At 41.7% G+C, this 26838-nt stretch overlaps 1 protein-coding gene across 6 annotated transcripts in view; it reads right to left on the bottom strand.

The window, feature by feature from the left end:
• Positions 1-26838, bottom strand: part of FAM117B (family with sequence similarity 117 member B) — a 118029-nt gene that overhangs the window by 46385 nt on the left and 44806 nt on the right. For all 6 annotated transcript variants that reach the window (XM_073306453.1, XM_073306451.1, XM_073306452.1 and 3 more), the window contains exons 4-6: positions 23414-23527; positions 4424-4567; positions 3368-3593 (exon numbers count right to left, since the gene is read on the bottom strand). In XM_073306453.1, the coding sequence (XP_073162554.1) occupies positions 3368-3593; positions 4424-4567; positions 23414-23527 (484 nt within the window). The remainder of the gene's footprint in view (positions 1-3367; positions 3594-4423; positions 4568-23413; positions 23528-26838) is intronic.

Genomic DNA, 26838 nt, shown 5'->3' with positions numbered 1-26838 from the left:
ACAACTCTTTTCTATTCTTTTCAGACCCCTGCACATGCTCCACAGCATCGCAGGTTTACAATCCCGCAGCTGAATCTTAATCACAACCTCTCCAGCCGAGATGACTGGACAGGTGTCATTTGAGGTCTATCAGCAAAACACCTTAAATCAGGACAGGTTGCTGCTGAATTGCGTTAAAACTTTTTAATCCCATTTTTCTTTTTTAAAACTATTTATACCATTTTTTCAATCTTTTTCCTTATAACGAACAAAACAAATTCTAGACTGTCAACATACAGAACAAGTACTATAGATCCAAAACAAGACCAAAATATTTACACAACTTTTGGATTGCCATATGTTAACTGCAATATTCCCAACACACAGATTTTTGTGGCACATATCAAAAACAGGAACAAAAAAATGAAAGAAATAAGATTAAGGAAATTAAAGGCAAAAGGGAAAATGGTGGGGGAAGAGGAGAGAGGACAGGGAGGGAGTATGTGGATTCATGCCTTTCATCCAGTCATCCTTTAGTCAAGCTGTTCTAGGAAATTGTCTCCAACAGACTCAGATTTTCAGGGCTGTGCTGTCTAATCACGTTTCTTATCCGCAGATCTCAAAATGTTTTTCAAGGCTGGATAATTGTTAGCAACCCCGTTTTTTACAGATTGGGAAAATGGGGCTTGCCCAGCATCACATAATGAGTCACTGGCAGAGCCAGCAAGAGAACTCAGGTATTCTGATTGCTCCGATAAAGCATCTACTGTACTACACTGCGTCTCCTACTTCCTGTTCCTGAGTAAGCAAGAGAACATATAATTGGCCGAGTTTTGTGAAAGTGGCTATTTTAACAGGCCTATACTTTCCGAAAGTGACTTGATTTGGGGTGCCTCAATTTTTGGGTGCCCAACATTGGCCACTTTAAAGGAGTCTGATTTTCAGAAAGTGCTAAGCACCCACCCTGTAGGGGGGGGGGGGGGAAGCAAGATCCCTTACAGGTGTTTCAAGTTTGCGGAACATAAAGTTGACATACCCTAAAATCACTAGTCACTTTTGAAAGTTTAGGTTAATAATACCTGTAAAGAAGGCTTACCATAAATCCAATTTTAGTTAGCGTAATGATTATATAGCACCTAGTTACTAGAATCTCTTGCCAGGTAGTTTACAAATAAAATGGAAGAAAAAAGAAGAAGAATTTCCCTCTCTTTTTAAAGGTTTATCTTTTATTATAAGCAGAACTCAGTTCTACTAAATAAAATCTATCATTCATAAGCCCAGTGATAGTAAACCTTTAGCTAGTGATAAGATACTTTAATAAGTACAATATTAAAAATCCAGCAACCTTTGGAAAAAAATAATGAAAATATTCTTGGTAGTAAGCTTTATTATTTTTAATTACTAGTAACATCCTATAAAAACAAGACCTTTGCTTATTAAGAACTCAAGTATGCGGTTTTATGCATCTAGTAAAATCAATGGGAGATTGCACATGTTGGCCTGATATAGCAAGTCTGTCTGATTAGGCCATCACAATTAGTTACCCTAGAGAAACAAACAGTCTTCGAGTGATAACTAAGCAGCAGCAAGAGATGAACTCTTATAAAACAAAAATCCTTTTACTGTTACCATCTAAATGTTCCTAGTAATCAAAAAGAAATTAAATATAGCAAATAGGATGCACAGGATGCTAGGGGGTGCATGTAACAGGTAAGTGTGTTTTTCTACTATTAGGCATTCGCTACTTTCTAATTGGAGGTTTAAACATACAGAATATTCAATAATGCGCAATTCTCTCATTAAAGGTCATGTTTTATATGAAAGGATATGATAAAATGGCTATTAATAGCATGTTCTCCTAGAATTTATTTTAAGGTACAACTAGAACAGAGACAAATTCCCATGTTAAGACATTTTCCTTACAAGTAAAGGAACCCTATGCTTTTATTCTCAGTCTATAAAACACAAACAAAAAGGAATGGGCTACAGATACCCCTATCAGTGAATTAATTAAGTAAGGTTTTTGTACGCATTCATTTTCAGTCTCAGATAAAGACATATCAAAACATGGTCGCTAAACCTACTACAGAATTTATGAAAATATTTGTCATGATGTTGCCAGAGGAGGAAAAAAAGTAACCCTACATAATGGGTTATTTAATTTCAAAAAGTCGGTAAACTGACAGGTGCCATAGCAAGTTTCATTTATACTACTTCCATCTTGATGTTTATCAGTCACTGGTTTATTAAACTTTTAGAGGAGTTTGGGTAGCGTTTTCCATGGTTGTGCATAGGCAGTCTTTTCTTCACTGTTTATGAACACAAATCACCCCAGCTCTCTGGCAATTTTTTAGAAATCTGTGTGTAGTACATAAGAATGGCTGTACTGGGTCAGACCAATGGTCCATCTAGCCAGTATCCTGTCTCAGACAGTGGCCAGTACCAGAACTTCAGGGATAGTGTACAGAACAGGCAATTTTGGAAATTTAGGGTCACGCCAAGTATGGCATTATATCCCTCACCAACTTGGCTAACAGCCATTGATGAATTTATCTTCCATAAACTTACCTAGTTCTTTTCTGAACCCAGTTATATTTTGGCCATCACAACATCCCATGACAATGAGTTTCACAGGTTAACTATGCATTATGTGCAATAGCTTTGGGTTCTGATAACAGAAAACCTATAACTAACTAACCACACAATGGGTCTGATCCAAAGTACATTGAAGTCAACAGGAGTCTTTTTATTGACATCAGTGTATGTCTGATCAGCCTTATGCTCCAAATAGCATATAGGCATCACTTACATATGTCCAAAATATATTTGTAAGGAAGTTTACAGGTCTCTTTAAAAAAAAAGAAAAGAAAAAGAAGGAACAAAAACAAAACAACATGCGCGCACCCCTCCCCACCCAAAAGCCTTCAGTAAGTTACCCTTCTGGCTTGTTTGGTAGCAGCTATGGCAACATACACCTCATGGTCTGCAGAGTTGGAGCTCAGAGTCTCAAACAGAAAAAAGAGAAATATTGTATGTATTGTCCTTGCCTTCTCTAAAAACTAGTTAAAGCAGCAGTTTCTGATCAGAATTTCCCCCTCTCAATCACCAAACACTGATAGGTGTACAAGTGCATGGAGGAACTAGAAAAATAAGGTTACCTAGAAGTAAAAGAAAAGCTAATTTTCCATCACTGTACTAGGGAGGTGAAAACTCCTTCTCCCTGTATACATCTTGGGGCAGAACAGTGAATGAGGGAAATCCATCATTTGAATATGGCTGGCTACCTGCTATTAAAAAAAGAATGAGATAAATACTAGGACCAAGTGCTGAATAGTGCAACCCTTAAAATGTAAGAGCAGCGTAACAGCGGAGCCTGTTTATGTAGTACCTTTATCTCTGGAGTCAGCAAGGAGGTCATCAGCAGAGCACGGGCTCTCCTCACTGCCCTCATTTGAGATGGTAAGAAATGAGGTGGGGGACACAGACTGGGAACGGCTGCTGTTGTTACTGCCTCTGTCTGCTCCACCGGGTGTTTGGGTGTCCATGTTGCGAGTACTGCTACTGCGCTGTGCCAGTGGAGGGGGAGCACGGTGTCCATCTGGAATATCTTGTGGCTGTTATAAAAACAAACAAACAAAAATCATACTTTTTCATGTGTGAGGCTGCCCATCTCATCAGGAAAGGGATTACTTTACAGCTTAAGCAGTTTCTTATACCTGGTCCACTACATAACAGAAGCCTATTCTGAGGAAGATGAATTATTGTACTACACAGACTCCAACAGATGATATGATAGGTCATACTTCAGAAGAGTAGGAAATTCCCTGAAGAACAATACACTTAAAGGAAGCCATGAGGACCGTGTTTTCCAAAAGGCAACAAACAGTCATATGAAAACATAGCTAGGCAATCACTGAAGAGTAACAATTTAAAATAAAACACCAGTGGTTCCTTTTTGGGGTTGGGTGTGTGAAATAGTTACTTCTGAAAGCCACTTATAAAAAAAAGATAACCATGAATTCTGATGCAAAATAGGCAAGAATTTTCCTGATTGTTTTTTTTTTGGGGGGCGGGGGGAGGGAGGGGAGGAGGGAGAGGAACAGAGTAAACGCTATAAACATGACTAAAGCAATTCTCACCAAAATAAGTTTTAGATAATTGTTCTTTTCTGTTGGTTAGTTATGGCATAAATGCATCAGTGTAAACATCCTAAAGGTGAAGAGAACAGCAAAAAGATTTAAAGGAAGTTATTTTCTATTCCTGTGGTGGTGGAAGACAGTTAATCCTTAGGAAATTTTTTATTCTACTTCAGTAGAAGACGACAAGTTAATCGTGCAAATTTACATTACCAAGTTTGTACAGTAAATCATCAATGTGAAAAGGAAAATTCTCTTCAAAATAAGCTTATTTTGAAAACAATTTTTTGGGGGCAGTAGATACTTACAATCAGCTGTTCTTCCTTGCCTCCTGTCTCCTTAATTATTATCTCAATCTCCTGATTCAGCCCCTCTATGCTGTTCCGAAAACGTGATCCTGTTGATTTGGTTATGGGTATAACGGGAACAATTACACTTTTTGGGATTGGAGCCTGGAAAACCAAAGGGAAGATGAGTAAATAAATAAATATTTAGTGTAGATTTAAACTTAAGAAAAAAGCTAAAAAATTTCAAGAATACAGTTTTCTACTGAAATAATTTTTATCAAAACAAACCACAAATTTAGTTGTGCTAAGACTGAGGCCTTTAGATGAAAACAGATGTTCTGAGATCATTTTACAAGTTTACATGCAACAGGAGAAAAACTATTAACTAGACAATTTCTAAACAGCCGCCTAATCTCAAAAATCTTTCCCTGACCCCTACCCAGTCTGCCTCCAGCTCCCACGTCGCTCCGCAACATAGGAAAGCTAACCTTGAATGCTTATTGTTATTAAGTCATAAAGGAAGAAAACCCTTTTGTAATAATAAGAAAAATCCCCATAGCCCATATTAAGAAATATTCCATTTGGAGAAGTAAAATTTTCCTCGGAAGATACCTTCCTGCTCTCTACCTGGGATTTCCTGGATTTGTGAGTGCTCTACTTTGGAAACAATGTTATTTTAACAGTTTTTTTTTTTAAATGTAGTTAAAAATACTCAATTCCACTCCATTTCACTTACTGTATATTCATAGCCTTGCTGAAATTTTAAGGCCGTTTTGTTTAGCAAAGGAAATTATTTTTTCTCCTTAAAAAATACCTCCAGAAGGTTACTTTAAATTTGCACTGACTTAATAAAACTGGTGAAGAAAAAAATTACATAAATACAGGGCTATGTTTTGTTTCCTCACCACATATTAGATATGAAGACATGGAATGCCCATCTAAAGTACTCTTTTTTCAGACCTCACAGAGTCACATTTTACTGGCGAGCCAACAACTATTATTGCACTATTTTTTTTTTTTTAAAAAGGGAGACAGTGCTCCAGTCTCAAAAAGCTTATAATCTTACTTGGACAAATACAACACAACAGTACAAATACAAGAATGCATAGAAATTTTGGAGATCATTGTAGAAATGTTTCACAAAAAATGTACATTTTAAAGGATGGATTTGGAAGAAAGTTTGTACACTACCCACAGTTGGCTGGCAAAAATATCTACAGCATTGCAAAAATGAGACACAGAAGGAAGGTATTATAACATCACTTGTAAATGATTGGGGAGAGTACTAGTAAACAAGTGCCAGAGAAATGAAAATGATCTCACCGCACATTAAGTTGTGGGATCCATTGTTTGGCTTGCTGGAAAAAGTGTGTGCCCCTTTAAGGGCTAGAGCGCCACAGAGCTACTTTTGACTGCAGCTACAGGTCCTACCTCCCGCAATACATGCTGCTGCGGGAAAAGCCCTCTTTTACCTGGACCAGGTGGAGCAGCACCCATGCTCCCATCCACAGGAGTGGTGACATACCAGGTTTGTTAGGATCTGATATGGGCATTGCACTAGTCACTCCTTTCCTGGAAGGGGGGTATGTGTTTGTAAAGGGATCTTACCCTTAGTGCCAGATTGGCCAAGGCGAAGGTTAGGTTGAGGGGGCAGGCTTAGCTGGGCAAACCTGAAACTGGAGTTAGGCTATGATGCTGCAACTCATTATGTAAATGTGGGACGGATGTCCAGTGCAGGTACTCCATAAGGAAGGGATACAGTGATCACATTAAATGGATTGGTAAAGGATTTAAAGGAGGTATTCTTTAAAGGAGTAGAAATGGGGGGAGAGGGTGTTGGGGCTCTCATGACTACCTGCTGTATCAGTCACAAGCCCTCCCCCATAGCCTCCTCTTAATCCTCATTTGATGGGGGGTGGGGGGGGAAGGGAAAGGGAGGGAAAGGGTGAAGTATCAGCAACTCGTTAGCCGGGGACAAAGAGGGATAAAGGAGAGGACTGATGAAAACCTCGGGGTATATATTGAAATGATTATGGAATTACCTGCACTGTACACTTTTATCCGCTGGGTACTCCCAGAAATTTAAGAATAAAATTGTAGCCTAATTAAACCACATCCAGTGTTTCCTATCCTTCTTCCGATATAGCCAGATGACAATACTTTGAGAGTCTCTTAAAGTAATCCTCATTAGGTGGGATTGACAACATGTGACCTTAATGTGGGGTCTGAGTATAACATAACTGAGGAAGAGATGACAAATGCAGTCCAGAGAACAAAGGCAGCGGGACCTGATGAAGTGATGGCAGACCTTGTGAAAGTTTGGGAGTGAGAAAGGCATAAGATGGACCAGCAGAGTGGTCAAAGCAATGATCCCCAAACTTCCTATGTCGCACCCCCCCCGCCCCACCCGTAATGTAATCTGTCCACACCCAATCCCCCACCCCCTCCAGAGCTGGGGTGAGGAATGGGGCCGAAGCCAGGACTGCACCCAAGAGTGGAAGCTGGGGCCTCTGAGGGGGGTAGGATTGGGGCCAGGACAGAGTGGGGCTGGGTGGTGCTCCCTCCCTGCCCCTGTGGGGGCTGGCCCGGTGCCTGCTGCCCCCCCCGAAAACATTGCTCTACAACCCCCTTGGTGGGCACGCATCACAGTTTGGGGACCACTGGGTTAAAGCCGTACGGCAAGACAAGAGAATTCATGAAGACTGGTCCCACCAGTCTCTCTTGGTCCCAATAGATAGGAAAGGAAGCATCCAGGAACATGGAAACTATCAGTGCTTACTTAGATTGCACAGATATACACATTATCTGTACTCATTTTGTACAGAAAAAGCATTGAACCATTTCATTAATATGAAATTACCATAATTTCTAACCTTTATTTTCTACACTGAGATCATAATTATCTTAATTTAAAAGAAAGTAAATTATTGTACTTCAAACAGTTAAGAACTGTAAGCATTCAAAGCAGCTATATAGAGTTCAATGGAATCCACCAACATCACAGTTAACTTGGATACAGTTAAATTCCATGTACAGGGCAAAATTCTTAAGTCTTTATAGGCTATTCCCCCCCCCCCCCACTAAACTATCACTATTCCCCTCACTAAACTATTAATATACAGGAATTTGTTCCAATAAGGACCTCAAGTTTGGCTCACAGCGAAGTAGAATGAAAGTCCCAGTTGTTTTAAGCACTGCAACCCAACTTCTAGGGAAATTGTTCCAAGTGTAAGGCAGAGGAGGAAGGGCCAACCATTTAAGAGGAGTGCACTGTATATGTACTTCGTGGAAATGTTTGCTTATGTTTTTTGTTTTGGTCTCTCACCATTGGCAGTAGGGAAAAAATAAATGAGTCACCAGTTGCTTTGGAAATTTTCCACAGTAATTACATGAGCTTTCTTGCAGCCTAACCTAGATCATTTTCCTGGAACTGGTAGCCCATAAGGAATTCCACATGAAGAATGGAGATTCATGCAGTTTTCCAAAAAGTTTCTGAAGCTCTCCTATACTGGGTTAGAAACATTGTAACATTCACACTGCAGTTTTTAAAGTAACTGCAGACGAGGCATGGTACAGCATTCAAGAAGGACCTTTTCTTGCATCAGCAGGAACTTTAGGGACTGTCCTGAGTGGTATCTTCTCTAACAGCATGAAGAGGCTCGGTACTGGTACCCCAACCATAAGCTAGACAGATCAGTGGAATGCTCTGCAAAAGCCTTTGCTCAGGTGCAGCTTTAGTCATAGGCTGATTAGAGAACTGCCTAAACTGAGAGAGAAATATTTCATTACTGTCAATCTCCTGCCTCATCTTGCATTTCAAGGTTTAGTACGTTACAAATGCTCGTTTGGTTTGTTTTACATAATTTATCTTCTGGGCTTTTTTAAAAACAAGACATTTTCCACCATTTCTATAATGAGACTTTCCAATTACTTTCAGCTTTCTTCTGTTTCTAATTGTTAATTTGAAACAGAGAGTGGTACATACAATCAATCAACCTGCTCCCTTCTGGTATTCATTCTAACTTTTACTGACGGTACTTCTCTGGGATTTGCCTGATGTTCTTCCTAGTAACTGAGTGATCTCTCCCACTGAGCTCTTGCCAGTGAGTGGAAGTGTGACGCACTTTCAAGTGTTCAGGCACGTTAGATTTGACTCTCCAGGGTTGGAAAAAGTCTCTCCACAACACAACTAGCAAGTCTTCTTCCAATTTCAAGGGGTTTAAATTGGTAATTGTTAAAGAACCAAAAAAAACCAACAACCCCAAAACCAGTCTCTTCACAGAGCTGTGATTAGTTGTGTGCTGATCTCTTGAAGGACAACCCCTAGGCCCAGTGTTCCAGTTACAGCTGATCAAAATACAAGAGAATAACTCATGATTCCCAACCCCCCACCCGCATTTTGATCAATTTTAAACTGAATTTTTTTTCCTAATCAGCTCGAGTTCTTTTATTATGGAATGAAAAACATGCACTGTGTACGATCTTTCTTACTTCTCCTGGAAAAGAGGCAATCTATTTAATGAAGCACCTGGTCTGCATCAGCTGGTGTGGTGAGTTTAGATGGATTGCACATCATACAAGACACTAGGAGACACCACAAGTTTGGAAATCTTCATCCATGTTATAACAAAACCACTAGCAGCTCCATAGTTTAGGTTGTCATTACTTTTTCAACTGTTTTGCTTCTCCACCTTCCACCTCTGCCCTTCTTGTTTGAAAAAATTTAGACTTCTCCATAAGAGGAAAAACAACTGAAAGCCAGTGCAGGGAATTACTTCTGTTTTTCCCAAACATGTCCAAAATCTTTGACCCCAATATCCTATACCTCCAAGTAAGTGTATATTATGCTTCTCTACATTTATATTCTTTGCTGGTCGAAGTAAGTGATCCTTGTAAAGGGGGGTGGGTGTGGGGGGAGGGTGGAATGGGACAGACTGATCCAAGGCAGTAAATCAAGAAAGCAGTTCAGTAAGTAAAAGACAAACAAGTCAGTTGGATCATCAAATTTCCCAAGCATGAATGTGGGGGAACTGGGAGAGAAGATAAAGTAGCGAGGATAGGTCTGAGGCTGGGGAAAAATAAAGATGGGGGGCCAAATCTTTACTGATGTCAATGAGCTTAGCTTGATTTACAGATAGGTAGGGAGTGGACTGTGGAGAGAAAACAGTGTTCACAGGAACAAAATACAGGGGAGGGAAGACATTTGAGCTAAAAACCACAAAATGGTCTGTAAATCTTACCAAAGTGAAAATGTATTGCAACATTAACAGCAGAACCGAAGGACAAAACAACAAATAATGGAAGACGGATCATCAAGCACCTTCACTGCTACCCACTTCATCAGGAGTAAAAATTAATGTTAGAAAAATAAGTTTAAAAATAGCTAGAAATTCAAAGGTTTGCTGAAGTAGTGACCCAAATCAACACTGGACCTAAAAAGCCAATCCCATTCTGTTCTTGCATCACTAAAATAAATGTAACAATTGCCTCACTACTCACCTACTTCCCATCCAACTTTATACTGGAAGTTCCCAAAAGACCTACTGGAGACAGCACAACTCTGTGCTGCCTACACTGCCACCCAAAGGAATTCCCCATCTACACTGAGAGAACAGGCTTCTTTGGCAGAAGTACTTGATCAGGCGACTTAAAAAATATGTTGCTCATGTCATGTGTGGTGTTTTCTCTTGCAGCACTGTGATGGCCTTCAGGAGACCACACTAATGCATGGTCATAGGTTTTTTTTTTTTTTTTTTTTTTTAAAACAATGTCTTTCTGGTGTTAGTAGTCCTCTTTGTCCTCATTGTTGTAAACGGTGATAATCCACGGCTATTTGAGCACTGAAGTTATGGTGAAAAAGATATAGCACTAATAAAAGCTGTTACCAGGTCAGATGTATTATATATAAACTTGCTAATTCTGGTGCTCTGGCTCTCTCCCTGGTTAGAATTGGGAGGGCTGCTTCATCAGTGACTTTTCACATTTTCCTGCTGGCTTATGTTTACTTTCCTTGCACACTTTTCCCACCACACATGCACTTCACCCATGTTCTGCTGAAGCCTGAGTGCTGTTAAAAGTCTTTTCCAAGTTTGGTGGTTCTGGGAATGCTGAATTTTTGTTGTTTACGTGAACAATGAGCCACAAGCATTTCCTGAGCAGAAGTTTCAACAGACAGTGTGAGAGTTCTCTCTCTCTCTCATTATACACACACACACACACACACATATATACATGTGGTAACATTTCCTAGTATCAGAGTAACAGCCGTGTTAGTCTGTATTCGCAAAAAGAAAAGGAGTACTTGTGGCACCTTAGAGACTAACCAATTTATTTGAGCATGAGCTGTCGTGAGCTACAGCTCACTTCATCAGATGCATACCGTGGAAACTGCAGCAGACATTATATACCCACAGAGATCATGAAACAATACCTCCTCCCACCCCACTGTCCTGCTGGTAATAGCTTATCTAAAGTGATCATCAAGTTGGGCCATTTCCAGCACAAATCCAGGTTCTCTCACCCTCCACCCCCCCACACACAAACTCACTCTCCCGCTGGTAATAGCCCATCCAAAGTGACAACTCTCTTCACAATGTGCATGATAATCAAGGTGGGCCATTTCCTGCACAAATCCAGGTTCTCTCACCCCCTCACCCCCCTCCAAAAACCACACACACAAACTCATTATCCTGCTGGTAATAGCTCATCCAAAGTGACCACTCTCCCTACAATGTGCATGATAATCAAGGTGGGCCACGTCCAGCACAAATCCAGGCTCTCTCACCCCCACCCCTTTTTTCCCGGACACACACACACACACAAACTCACTCTCCTGCTGGCAATAGCTCATCCAAACTGACCACTCTCCAAGTTTAAATCCAAGTTTAACCAGAACATCTGGGGTGGGGGGGAGGGTAGGAAAAAACAAGGGGAAATAGGCTACCTTGCATAATGACTTAGCCACACCCAGTCTCTATTTAAGCCTAAATTAATAGTATCCATGTAGGTAGGAATAGCGGTCAGTAGGTTTCCGGTATAGGGTGGTGTTTATGTGACCATTGTTTATTAGCACTGTAGTGTCCAGGAAGTGGATCTCTTATGTGGACTGGACCAGGCTGAGGTTGATGGTGGGATGGAAGTTGTTGAAATCATGGTGGAATTCCTCAAGGGCTTCTTTTCCATGGATCCAGATGATGATGATGTCATCAATATAGCGCAAGTAGAGTAGGGGCTTTAGGGGACGAGAGCTGAGGAAGCGTTGTTCTAAATCAGCCATAAAAATGTTGGCATACTGTGGGGCCATGCGGGTACCCATAGCAGTGCCGCTGATCTGAAGGTATATATTGTCCCCAAATGTAAAATAGTTATGGGTAAGGACAAAGTCACAAAGTTCAGCCACCAGGTTAGCCGTGACATTATCGGGGATAGTGTTCTTGACGGCTTATAGTCCATCTTTGTGTGGAATGTTGGTGTAGAGGGCTTCTACATCCATAGTGGCCAGGATGGTGTTATCAGGAAGATCACCGATGGATTGAAGTTTCCTCAGGAAGTCAGTGGTGTCTCGAAGGTAGCTGGGAGTGCTGGTAGCGTAGGGCCTGAGGAGGGAGTCTACATAGCCAGACAATCCTGCTGTCAGGGTGCCAATGCCTGAGATGATCCACTTCCTGGACACTACAGCGCTAATAAACAATGGTCACATAAACACCACCCTATACCGGAAACCTACTGACCGCTATTCCTACCTACATGCCTCCAGCTTTCACCCTGACTACACCACACGATCTATCGTCTACAGCCAAGCTCTGCGATACAACCGCATTTGCTCCAACCCCTCAGACAGAGACAAACACCTACAAGATCTCTGTCAAGCTTTCTTACAACTACAATACCCACCTGCGGAAGTGAAGAAACAGATTGATAGAGCCAGAAGAGTTCCCAGAAGTCACCTACTACAGGACAGGCCTAACAAAGAAAATAACAGAACGCCACTAGCTGTCACCTTCAGCCCCCAACTAAAACGCCTCCAACACATTATTAAGGATCTACAACCTATCCTAAAGGATGACCCAACACTCTCACAAATCTTGGGAGACAGGCCAGTCCTTGCCTACAGACAGCCCCGCAACCTGAAGCAAATACTCACCAACAACCACATACCACACAACAGAACCACTAACCCAGGAACTTATCCTTGCAACAAAGCCCGTTGCCAATTGTGCCCACATATCTATTCAGGGGACACCATCACAGGGCCTAATAACATCAGCCACACTATCAGAGGCTCGTTCACCTGCACATCCACCAATGTGATATATGCCATCATGTGCCAGCAATGCCCCTCTGCCATTTACATTGGTCAAACTGGACAGTCTCTACGTAAAAGAATAAATGGACACAAATCAGATGTCAAGAATTATAACATTCATAAACCAGTCGGAGAACACTTCAATCTCTCTGGTCACGCAATCACAGACATGAAGGTCGCTATCTTAAAACAAAAAAACTTCAAATCCAGACTCCAGCGAGAAACTGCTGAATTGGAATTCATTTGCAAATTGGATACTATTAATTTAGGCTTAAATAGAGACTTGGAGTGGCTAAGTCATTATGCAAGGTAGCCTCTTTCCCCTTGTTTTTTCCTACCCTCCCCCCCCAGACGTTCTGGTTAAACTTGGATTTAAACTTGGAGAGTGGTCAGTTTGGATGAGCTATTGCCAGCAGGAGAGTGAGTTTGTGTGTGTGTGTGTGTGTGTGTCCCCGGGAAAAAGGGGGGGGCGGGGGTGAGAAAGCCTGGATTTGTGCTGGACGTGGCCCACCTTGATTACCATGCACATTGTAGGGAGAGTGGTCACTTTGGATGAGCTATTACCAGCAGGAGAGTGAGTTTGTTTGTGTGGTTTTTGGAGGGGGGGTGAGGGGGTGAGAGAACCTGGATTTGTGCAGGAAATGGCCCACCTTGATTATCATGCACATTGTGAAGAGAGTTGTCACTTTGGATGGGCTATTACCAGCAGGAGAGTGAGTTTGTGTGTGGGGGGGTGGAGGGTGAGAAAACCTGGATTTGTGCAGGAAATGGCCCACCTTGATTATCATGCACATTTTGAAGAGAGTTGTCACTTTGGATGGGCTATTACCAGCAGGAGAGTGAGTTTGTGTGTGTGGGGGGGTGGAGGGTGAGAGAACCTGGATTTGTGCAGGAAATGGCCCACCTTGATTATCATGCACATTGTGAAGAGAGTTGTCACTTTGGATGGGCTATTACCAGCAGGAGAGTGAGTTTGTGTGTGGGGGGGTGGAGGGTGAGAAAACCTGGATTTGTGCAGGAAATGGCCCACCTTGATTATCATGCACATTTTGAAGAGAGTTGTCACTTTGGATGGGCTATTACCAGCAGGAGAGTGAGTTTGTGTGTGTGGGGGGGTGGAGGGTGAGAAAACCTGGATTTGTGCTGGAAATGGCCCAACTTGATGATCACTTTAGATAAGCTATTACCAGCAGGACAGTGGGGTGGGAGGAGATATTGTTTCATGATCTCTGTGTGTATATAATGTCTGCTGCAGTTTCCACGGTATGCATCCGATGAAGTGAGCTCTAGCTCACGAAAGCTCATGCTCAAATAAATTGGTTAGTCTCTAAGGTGCCACAAGTACTCCTTTTCTATTTCCTAGTATATTAACTACACTATTACTCTTGCTTTCCGAAAGCATAGCCCTGCCTCAGAAAACTGTTGTCCTTAAATAATCCAGAAACAAATCTATCTGGTTATGTGTATCATCCTACCTTGCCATTGTGTTAAACTGCTTCAGTGAAATATACTTGCCCTGCCAAGCAAATATTGCTAAGTAGGCTTTTGGAATGGTCAGCTGTTATACACTGGAACGATACACAGAAGAGAACATTACCACCAGTATAACCAGTGAAGGTTTCCTAAACTATGGCATGTTAAGGGCCATGGAGCTGAACTGATAAGAAATTGTACTATGATTATTATTTTACACTTCACAGTCCACTGGGACTGGAAACAAATGCCTTGCAGATTGTGCAGCATATTCCCTCATTCACATTTCCAATGACATCAGTATGTACTGGAGCATGTAGTTTTCTGAATACCTCAGAATAATACATGATAACTTTGGGTTGGAGGAGAAAATGGAATGTCTTCAAAAGTCAGTTCTTTCTAATCTGGCACCACTAACTCTAAAATGTCTGTCAACCCTACGATTATTGCATGGTGTCACTACAGGGCAGAGGTTAAGGTTGTTTGGATGAATTGCCAGACCTTAACATGTTCAGATTTTCTTTAAGCATAACCTTAAATCTTCTAGATATATATCATTTGGTTTTAGGATAATTACAATACCTCTTGTGGCATTATTGACATGAACTGTGACTGTATAAATCATTGTTGCAATCAAGGTCCTATAGCTGCACCAAATCTTGTACAAAGGAGGTCAAGTAAGGTGTCTATGAAAAGGTTGTAATTTGCTGGCTATGATTATGCTGTCTGTACATGTGTGTTCAAATTTTTGTATTTGAAGTGTTTGATTCCAAGTAGTGAAGCATTTGGTCAGCTTCTTGACATTGGGCACTTACTCAGAATAGTCCTATCAAGCAACACTTAACTAACAATGGACCTTGGGAGACTCCAATCTACAACTGAAGAGCCTTCCTGGGAACATTCAAGGTAGCATGTGAGCAATAGCTACCGCCTGCAAACTGAGTCATGCATGGACATGTGACTTGCCCATGTGACTCCAAACCCCATCTTGCTGCTGTGATTTTCCACATTGTTTCCTTCCACATGGCAGAGGATATAAAAGGCTGTGGAAACTCCTCCATTTGGTCGTCAATCCTGCTTCTGATCTCTGGAGGAACTGTGCTTGAAACTGAAGCTCTAAACAAAGAACTGAACAACCTATCCAAGCCGGGATGTTTGTACTCCAGAGACTTGATGGGATTACTGCTGATTTAAACCAATCAAGCCTGAAACAAGCCTGAACTAAGAACTTTGCAATTGTTGTATGTATTTGATTCCATTTAACCAATTTTAACTGTTATCTGTATTTTTTTCTTTTTATGAATAAACCTTTAGATTCTAAAGGATTGGCAACAGCGTGATTTGTGGGTAAGATCTGACTGGTATATTGACCTGGGTCTGGGGCTTGGTCCTTTGGGATTGGGAGAACCTTTTTTCTTTTACTGGGGTATTGGTTTTCATAACCATTCATCCCCATAAGGAGCAGTGCTAGTGGTGATACTGGGAAACTGGAGTGTCTGAAGGAATTGCTTCTATGACTTCTGGTTAGCCAGTGGGGTAAAATCAAAGTCCTCTCTGTTTGACTGGTTTGGTGTGCCTTAGTAGTAAAGGACCCCCAGGCTTGGACTGTATCTGCTCTGCTCTAAGCCATTTGTCCTGATTGATACTCTCAGTAGCGTCCCACCAAAGGCCGCTTTGTTACACCCCTGTAATGCATTTTATCTTAAATGAATTACTATGTGATCTCAACCTTCCCTCTGTCTTAATATTGTTTTTGTCTGGGAATGTTGAGTGTCCTATAGATGTACCAGCACTTCTTCATGGGTAGAATATATGAAAAAGGAGTCCTTCCCCTAAAGATCTTACCGTTCTCGAGGGAGTACAACCCATATGATAACCTAAATATTAAATTATAAAAACTCAAAAATTAAGGACGTTTAGACAAAGCACTGCTCTTAAATGCAAGTCTCATTATATTTCCTAAAATGACAGCAAAAGCAAACTTTTTCTTGGTAAGGAAATGAAATCTGCTACTTGAAGACTGTAGCTTTGCCCATTATGCTGCAAAGCAATTAAGGAGTTCACAGAGTAGCTGAAGGGAAAGTATTACTATAACCAGATTCTTGGACCAGACTCATTCACCAAGAGTGAAAAAATTGCAACAGCCTTCAACACAGCAAATGCAAAAAAAAGTCAGTTTCATTAAATGTAATTCTAAAAGCCAAATAATAAAAACTATTTTGAAATTCAAGCTAATATTAAAGTTTTAGACTCACTTATGCCACGATCAGAAGAACTAAAATAGAAGAAAATACCCACTGAAATTAACCATCAAAGGAATGGGGGATAGTGTGGGGATTTAAGAGCATGGGAACTGCTGTTGCTCTTTTCACACAAAGGAAGAGTTGAAACTAGCAGTAGTTCAGGGCGCTGGGCCTACTCTTTCCTTTCTCACCTTGGAAAAAAAAATATGTAGTGGTTCCACTCATCCCCTTGCCTTCCCTTACTGCCACAAAAACATCTAGCTGCTCCAGAACTGCATGATCCCTGCCTTAGAAACCTCTCTGTGGTTCTTTGAGGGAAAGGTGGGAGGGGTACAGAAGCAGCAGCAACTGACACCTGCAAAGATAAGGTGCAGCTTACATTAAGTTACTGGGGGGGGGGGGGGGGGGCGGCGGAGGGGGGGAAAGACACGACACTACTACCTTTATTACTTTGGGGGGAGGTCTGCATTTATTGGGGCAACATTAATTGTATTTTGGGGTCATTTGTTGAGGGCAGTATTCACTACTTTTTGCAGGAACAATAGGTTAACATAACTCTACTATACCTACGTTCATATGGCTGTGATGAATATAGTAGATTAACAATTACAAAATAAAGTCACCACTGTTCTGTAGTTTCTTTCAACATGATTTGCACTGAAAGTCAACCCAAATGGTGTAAGTCTAATTTCTTTTATAACTGCTAGACAAAAACGTTTAAACAAAGTTTTATTTAAACGGCACTTCCCTTCTTTCATGAATGAATATATGGATTACATCATATACCTGTGAAAACAAGCTAAAAAGTGAATTTACAGAAATAAATATTAACAAATATCTTCCATATAGATATTCTTAAAGTTACTCAAGGTTTTGATTAGAAGGGTAAGGAGGAAACTGGGAGAGAAATTTCAGCCAACAGGACTCCAAAATAAAGTTGGATGAATTGTCTTCCTTTTATTTTTATGGTTGCTTATAAGGTTAAGCCTCTAGAAAAAATGTTTTCACTTTTCATTATGGTGTATAATATCTTCTATATTTAATTCTATTTCAAAATAAAAATGAACACCACTATTCTGCCAGATTCACATTTCCTGTAATGACTAGTTTCATGATTTTTCTTAAAATGTTTGGATTCTCGGAGTGTAAACAAGGTAAACAGCAAAAGAAATTCAGATGCTGAATACAAGCAGCAAGAGTATACTTTTTGTACTTCTAAAAGAGAGTATCCATGAATACTAGTCAGAAGCTGTTAGAGAAACCCAACAGCAGAGAGATGTTTCTGATTCAGTCCTAATAATTCCCAAAGGAAACCAAGAACTTACAGATCAAACAGTCACCCACTAAAAGCCTGTAATATTTACAGAAAGGAATTTCTAAGCCAACAACCGAATACCTATTTTTAAAAATTGTGCATGCACTATTAGTGGGATACAAAGTACAAAAAGAAGTTCTTTAAATTATATTCAAGCTCAAAGTTTCCAAAGAGAAAAATAAAAACTCCTGTGAAAAAACTTAGTCTAAAAACAACTATATATTGTGAGCACTTTTTACACTCTCTCTCCTTCACCCACCAAATGAAATTAAGGCCACTTTACTCATTCTAAGGTGACGACATTCCTATGATCTGTACCCCAGTTGCACTATTCATTATATGTTAAAGTCTCCACAGCAGAGTAATGAAAATGATTTTAGTTTAACTCCAAAGCCTGAGTAAAGACTAGCCTTTGATGTTTCCAATAAATCTGCTGAAATTCAAAACAATTAAAAAAACCCCACAAATTAAACAACAAATGGTCTGAATTTTTTTTTTTTTTTTTTTTTTAACTGTTCACAGTGTTATAACTGGCCACACAGTTTACTTGGAACTATTTGATGGAAGGATAATTCTTGGATGTGTCTTAGTATTGGCCCAAAGTTCTAGGAACTTAGAACGCTAATCTTGTAGAAGTGATATGACAAAGTCACAAACAAAAGCAAAATATGTATTTCCAATATTCAAAAGTTTCAGAAGGTTGCTAGATGGGAATTTCTCAATCTGAATAACTCTCTCTTCAGGATAAAGAGAAATTTTCTACAGGAATTCATTTTGGGTAATGGATTTCACAAATACCAGGTTTCTTTACCTATCCCCCCCTTCTGTCTTTTTTAAAATTCTCTCAAGCAAAAGCAAGCGTGAGCTGCTATTATTGTTCATAGCACTTAATCCAGGACCTAGGTAAATGGAAGCAATGTGAAACATACGACATAACCTTGGTCAGTTTCCCACCTCTGTTTCTGCTGGGAAAGCAACTACAAGCAAGAGCAGCTGCAATCATGAAGCAAAAAGGTGGAAACATTTTTTCCAATAGTTTTGTTTTAGAGTTCCTGGCACATATATTCGGATACACTGGTACAGGTCCTCCATTCCAGCACATGGAGATGGTACAACTAGAAAAAACGGTTACTTACCTTCTCGTAACTGTTCTTAGAGATGTGTTGTTCATGTCCATTCCAGTCAGGCGTGCACGCGCTGCGCGCACCGTCATAGGAAAGTTTTTCCTTAGCAGCTCCCATTGGGTTGGCTGTGGAGCCCCTTGGAGTGGCACCTTCATGGAGCTCAATATATGACCCTGGCGACCCTACCCTCCTTCAGTTCCTTCTTGCCGGCTACTCTGACACAGGGGAAGGAGGCTGGGAATTGGAATGGACGTGAACACCACATCTTGAAGAACAACAGATACAAGAAGGTGTTGAAAGTGACCATGGTCTTTAGTGATTAGATTGGGATAGAGTGGTAGCATGATTGGGGTGTCCACTGACAGCTCCAGCAGCATGGTGTACCAATGTTGATGGGGCCATGGGGAAGAGCAGATTCCATTAAAAGTTACTGAAGGCGGAAATCACGCTCCTTCTTGGTCCTTGACCGAAAAGCCCTGCAGATTTTGCACTTCCCCATTTGGTGCACTTCCCCTCATTTAAGAGTCATGGGAGTCACTGAGGGGCATAGGCTTATTGCTAGTACTGCAGGGCTTAAAGCCTTGGGCTCGCGGCATGCCCCAGAGCCCAAGGGGGGGTGGGGCTAGGGATTGGGGAAAGACCCCGTTCCCAACCTACTATCCATTTACCAAACTAACTATGAACTCAAATGACTTAACAGAAGAACACTAAAGGAGCACTTGCTGAGCAAGTGAGCATTGTTCCAACGGTCATCATGGATGGTAAGAAGGAACTGAAGGGGGGGGTTGGGTCGGCAGGGTCATATATTGAGCCACATGAAGGTGCCACTCCAGGGGGCTCAACAGACGACCTGATTGGAGCTGCTAAGGGGAAACTTTCCGATGACTGTCCACTCAGCGTGCGTATACCTGATTGGAATCAAAGTGAACAAGCACTCGAAGAAGAACTGTTGTTTTCTGTGCAAATGCAAATCATTAGCTCACAATCCTCTGCCGATTTTTTCAGATTAAAAATATTAATCAGTCAGCACCCTTAGCAGAACAATGGGTAGGAATCTAAACTAACATACTAAGTCTCTTAGATTAAAAATAAATCAAGATCAGATAATTTAACACCCCAAATGTATAGGATCCTCCAAGTACTACAAAAAAATTATTGGGCATTTAACAGTCACCTTTAACACCCTCCTACAAAGAGAGCTTTATAAAATGTAATGTTTAGAGAAACTATTAAGACACTCAATTGATTTCTTTACAAATATCTAAAAACAGAGTGCTCTGCTCAGAACCCTTAACATATTTGGACACTGATTTACTATTACTGGAGTAGACTTTTGAACAGGCACATTTTTTTTTCTTCCAGACACCAATTGCTGGGAACATTTCTTTGCAAGAGACAAATCTTAGTAGCTATAAGGCTTCTTGAATCTTGCAGTGATATGAAACTAGTTAAATTCACAGCTTCCACTGCCACCCCCCACCCCAAAAACTAAGGCTCATTTCCACATGGGTCATTTATTGTGATTATTGCAAAGAGCTTTTGTCCTAGTTTAATCAGGACACCAAAACTCTGAAGTGTCCATTGAGATTGGGAAACTATTTTGACAACCAGTTTTAGAGAAAGGGTACAAATCAGCAGTCATCTAGATAATGCTCACCCTTCAATTCCTGAAAGGCTTCAAATTCAGTTCTACTGTCAACCTTGGAGAGAACTCAGAGGATAGGTGCTACTCCAAATGGCAGGGCGAAGAAGTGGAGGGGGATGGAAGAAAGCTTAGTGCAATGAAAAGCAAGAAAAAAAATCTCCAAGCTCTACCCATTAAGGGTAAAAATATACAAGCGAGTTAATAGTTTTGAACTAGGATTGTGCTTTTCTTAAAGAAAGGGCACAAAGTCTGAAAAGAATAAGATGAGCAAAAATCTGCAAGGAGCCAGAGGCCTATCCCGGATGATTGGCATAACTGGTCCTGCTTACAATTCGTTAGATTAGAAAGGAAATGTGACACCATACCTCAATCTTCATAGTAACAGGATACGAGAATGGCATAATTATGATGTATTTTATGCAAGACAGATCATATAAGATATCACTGAAAAGGTTATGATTTACTGAATATGATTATCCTACTTATATGCATGTATCATTTTGGTATCTTAAGTTAGGAATATTGTCTATGTATCTATTACATATGTGTTTACACCCGGGGAACGCCCACTAGACAAAAGACTGTCAGTCTAGATGGCTGGCTGGGAAGGGCCAATTCAAGTCAATGGACCATTAGGGAGAACAACAGGTCTTAGAAGAAGCTAATCTTCCACTGGGGAGCCTTCCTGTGGAGGCTACAAACAGCCTCCAAGTCATGGCTGCTATGCCACTACCGGGGTGTGTGACCAGATCACCTGGTACTGCACTCCATCATGGAATACCGTGTTTTTCCACTGAAAGGCATCAGAACCAAGCTTGGAGACAAAGGGTTCCCACCATATCAAAAGCTATTTAAGGCAGGGGAGTGACCTCATCATGGTTCTTCACTGACTCTGTGCCCAAAGGAGACTCTTGAAAACACCTGAGGAACAAAGACTGAACTGGGGGGAACTGCTGGACTCAGGCTAGAGGGATTTCTAGGGTGTGAAAGGAACACCTGGAGTTTTAAGCTGAAGCAAAGGCAGCTGGCCCCTTAAAAATCTCTGCCGCTATCTTAAATCCTCATTTAGGGTGAGAATTTGCTACTTATATTCAATCTATTTAGTATATTAAGCTCAGATTGCGTTTTTATTTATTTGCTAGGTAACCTGCTTTGATCTGTTTGCTACCCCTTATAATCACTTAAAATCTAACTTTGGTAGTTAATAAATTTGCTTTTGCTTCATCACAAACCAGTTCGTGGGAGTTATAACTTGGGGCAAAAAGCTGTTGTATATTCTCTCTCCACATTAAGGGAGGGGGTGAATTCCATGCGCTTACACTGTACAGATCTCTGCGCAGCACAAGACCATATAATTTTGGGTTTACACTCCAGAGGGGGAAATGCTCTTGAACACCTGGGCAGTTCCTTAGTTGTAGCCTCCCCATGCAGAGCTGATCACAGCAGCCTGTAAGTACTGCAGCTGAGTGTGTCCCTACCTGTGTGTATGCTGGTGAAAGAGCAAGTTTGGAGAGCTTGGCAACTTATTACAGCAGCACAGTGTGAGGGGAAGCCCAGGCTGGTGGGTCATGGGGGCTCAATGGTACCCTGGTTCCAGATGGCATCCTGGGGGAAACCCGCCAGAGGAAACTCTCTGTTAGGAACAATTAACATGACCATGAAGGAGAACTTCTTTGTCATATTCCCATTGCTAGACACAAAATGGAACCGATTTGAAAATCTAAGATGCGCAGAGATCATGATCTGCAACTCCAACAACTTCTTGAGCTGGTCATGCATCTCTGAAACTAACAAGAAAATTTCAAGAACTTTTTTTGAGAAATCATGCTAGGAATTCATCAGTGTGATAAGAAACAAGAACATGCACCTATCGGGAAGACATCTATGCTACTCCCTTCATCCTAAACACAAGGATGAATTTAGTGACACAGAAGTAGTAAAGAACTTTTGAACTGATATTTTCATACCCTCTACAGTACTAGAGGAAAAATTATATGCTTTGTAAATATATTCTTATCATCCTTCCTCTGCAGTTTGTGTCTGGAAATTCAATATTCTTCCCTGATTGGTTTCAGAGTAACAGCTGTGTTAGTCTGTATTCGCAAAAAGAAAAGGAGTACTTGTGGCACCTTAGAGACTAACCAATTTATTAGAGCATAAGCTTTCGTGAGCTACAGCTCACTTCATCAGATGCATATCGTGGAAACTGCAGCAGACTTTATATATACACAGAGAATATGAACTCTTCTTCCCTGAGTCACTCATAAGCTACCATCTTTCCACCTAAAGGTAACTGAAGGGGACTCCTTTCAAAGGAAGTCAGTGTCAACTCCTAATCCTTTCATGTCTACCTGATGGACAACTGGGATCCCTCCACAGCACTCAGCCCAGGACTGTCCAGTGCTAAAAAAAGAGTCAAGAAGAAACTAAACTTCACTCTCAAGACGCTACCACTTACACCACCAGGCTGGTTCTATTCAGTTTTCTATATGCAAATTCATAACCTAGACACATCACTTTACCTGAAAGATTATTTCACAGAATTAGATTAAATTGATCCATACTGATTGATTTCTAATTCAGTGAACTGAACTATATCATCCATCTGTATCAGTCCTTACGAATTACATTGTAAATTAGTATATTCTTCACCAACCTCCCTTTGCATTTTTTTTTAAATTTAGAGAAAAAACAAATACACCCCCACTTCAGCATGCTAAAGAAAATCAGTTTGATCTCACAAGACAAAAAGGTTCTATACATTTCACAGATATACATCATTCAGCAGTAATCAAGTATTTCAGAACACGTGGTGGTATTTTTTCTTTAAAAATCACTACTTGGAACACACAGGAGTTAACATTATGTTAACTCCCATAATGCCCTTAGAAGTGGCATAACCTTACCTGACACTGATTAATGGCTGCATGGTTACCATGGAATGGAGACTGTCTTTCTTTATCCCGATGATGCCTGCTGCTGTGTTTACTTCTCTGCAACTGCTGACGCAATTTTGCAATCTGACAGGAAAGAATATGAGTCTCAGATTCCCTTCACATATTCAATTAAATTACTACATCAAGTTTACTATATGGACTATTAACAAAAAAGTAAAAGCTGAAACATGGCTAAGTATGAGAATCTACTTGATATAATGTTGAGTCAGCTACTCCACAGGTAAAACACACACAATACTAAAATATTAGCTTTCATTTTTCTATGAAGACCTGCACATATTCCCAGTTCTCACATACCAGTATGACAGGTTTTAGAGTAGCAGCCGTGTTAGTCTGTATTCGCAAAAAGAAAAGGAGTACTTGTGGCACCTTGGAGACTAACCAATTTATTTGAGCATAAAGCTTTCGTGAGCTACAGCTCACTTCATCGGATGCATTCAGTGGAAAATACAGTGAGGAGATTTATATACACACAGAACATGAAAAAAATGGGTGTTTATCATGCACACTGTAAGGAGAGTGATCACTTAAGATGAGCTATTATCAGCAGGAGAGTGTTAACTGCTGGAAATGGCCCACCTTGATTAGCACTACTCCCTCCCTGCCCCCCACTCTCCTGCTGGTCATGGCTCATCTTAAGTGAGCTTAAGTGCTGTGGAGATAGCAAGCATTGTGGCAGCATGGTTGACTTCCCCCTTGACTGGAGCGTGGGGCAGGCTGGTGCCAGTTGTTCATCCTTTCTGAGAGAGGAAAACGGCACTGTGAGGCGCAACAAGTCCTGTGCCACCTCATATGCCTCCGGGGTCGACATGAGCTGCAGCTGCTGACTCCAAGGGCTCGGTGAGCAGGGCGGGTCCAGACTTAACTGCAGGAGTCGATCTGAACCTCGCGGGTGAAGTGGCTGAAATGCTGTAGGCTGACTGGGGTCCCATCATGGCTGGCTTCTTAGTTTTGGTCAGGGGAGAGTGGCCCTTCTCCGGCTGCTTCTTCTGAGGCACTTGCAATTGTGAACAGTGCCTACCTGACAACTACATGCGGGAGGAGCCACGATGGTGCCAAGAGTCTTGTAAGGAGTCCTTTCTTGGCACTAGATCCTGGGAAGATGGTGCCGGGGTGCTCTGCACCAAGGAGACGGTGCTAGGCGTGGGGTGTCCCAATCCGGGGTCTGACTGGGGCCGAAGCATGACCTCCATCAGCAGAACTTTGAGATGCTGGTCCCTGTCCTCAAAGTTCCAGGGCAAAACCTGCGACAGATCCTGCACTGGTCTTTCTGGTGACTCTCCTAGACACCGCAAGCATGAAGTGTGCAATTCACTTTCGGGCATGCATTTACCACAGGCCTCAACTTTTAAACGCAGGGAACCACAGCATGCCATGGAGAAACCTGATTGGAATTGACATGAACAAGCACCCAAAGAAAAAGAGGCTATCAGCATGGCTGTTGCCTTCTGCCATCTGATCTTGTGGACCACCTGCTGTAGAAGAGATAAAGTGGGGGGAGAGGCATCATTCATCTGGTATGACCGATTGAAGACTTCGGCGTCCCCCTGTGATTGAGTTCCAAATCCTCCCTTTGAACAATATTGAACAGCATTTGTTATTGTTGTGGGATGAGGAAAGATCCCTCACTGGGGTTTCCCCTGGCCAAAGATGTCCACGATTAGAGAGTCAAGCAACTCCCATTTGTGATAGGTTGCAAAGTTTCTGCTGACAGCATTAGCAATTGTGTTCTGGTGCCCGGTAGATAGGCTGCTGTCAAAAGAATATGGTGTGTGATTCACCATTCCCAAAGGTGGATAGCTTCCGCACACAAGGCTCTGGATCTTGTCCCCTCTTGTTTGTTTATGTAAAAGCCTGTGGGGGTGGTATCTGATATGACAGGAACGTGTTGATTTTGGATGGTTGGCAGGAACGCCTGGCAAGCTCTGCATACTGCCCAGAGTTACAATATATTTATCTGCATCCTGGACTCTCATGCTGTCCAGGTATCTTGTGTCATGTGTTTGCCCATGTGGGCATCCCAGCCCATGAGGAATGCATCACTTATGATGGTCATGGTGGGTAAGGATGGGAGGAAGCTCATCCCTGAGCAGATTCATAGTGAGTTCATCCAACATTGGAGTGAGGAAAGAACTTCTGGTGACAGGTGGAGCAGAGGGTGCATGGATTGATGCATGGGGGAGTAGACCTATGTAACCAGAGTTGAAGGCAGCGCAGGTGTAGGCGAGCGAATGGCGTGATTTATGTTCAGACTGCCATATGTCCCAAGAGAGTCAGGTTTTGGCCAAAGTCAAAGTGATTAATTCCCTCATTGTCTGGAATCTTTCCCTTGGTAGATAAGCTTGGGCGGAGGTTGTGTCTATGTGAGCTTCTATGAACTCTAGGGATTGCGTAGGGTTTAAAATTGATTTTTCAGCATTGACATTAACCCCTAGGAAGGAGAGGAGTAGAAGCAGCTGTGATGTCACCTTCTGGGCCTCTTCTTTAGACTGTGCTGCTATCAGCCAGTCGTCTAGATAGAGGAAAACAAGGACCCTGATGTCTAAGATGGGCTGCCACTACAGAGAATCCTGTTGTGAATACTCGTGGGGCAGTGGTGAGTCTGTAGGATCGGACCCTGTATTGAAGATGCCAAGGCCCCACCTTGAACCTCAGGAACCTTCCATGAGTTGGGTGTATATTGATATGGAAGTAGGTATGATATGCATATCAAGAGCCATCAACCACATCCTTTTTCTAAGGAGGGAATGGCTGTTGCAAGTGTGACCACGCAAAATCTTGGTTTGGAAAATCGAGCAATTGAGGCATCAGAGACCTAATATCGGTCTCCACCCTCCAGTCTTTTTGGGAACTAGGAAGTATCTCGAGGAGAACCATCTTCCTTGAAAGGAGTCTGAGATTAGCTCCACAGTTCCCCTCTGCAATAGGGAGTTGACCTCTAGTTGGAGGAGGTCGTCGAGTACGTGTGGACCGAGGAGAAGGGCGAGATGCCATGAACTCTATGATATAGCTGCTCTGGATTATATCTAGGACCCACTTGTCCATTGTTATGGCTTTCCATGCTGGCAGAAGAGTCAGAGGTGGCTCCCCGAATAGGATAGGGTAAATGGGCATTGGTGTATGGAGCCGTTAACGGCTCTCTAAGGACACTCAGAAATAATGTTTACATGATGTTTGGATGTGTTGCGCTGATGGCTGGGCAGTTGACATAAGTTGACGTGGCCTATGGACCTTAGGGTGCTTTTGAAGAGGCTCATAGGTATCTTGGTGGTATAGCTGCGGCGGCCCTGTAACTATATGATTGGGGTGGGCAGTAGAATTTCCTCTTAGGTGCTAGTGTGTAGATGCCCAGAGACCTTAGGGAGTTTAGGGAC

Source organism: Lepidochelys kempii, chromosome 11 (assembly GCF_965140265.1).
Source record: "Lepidochelys kempii isolate rLepKem1 chromosome 11, rLepKem1.hap2, whole genome shotgun sequence".
Lineage (NCBI taxonomy): Eukaryota > Metazoa > Chordata > Testudines > Cheloniidae > Lepidochelys > Lepidochelys kempii.
The sequence above is the reverse complement of the archived record's forward strand: the minus strand, read 5'-3'. Positions and strand labels throughout refer to the sequence as shown.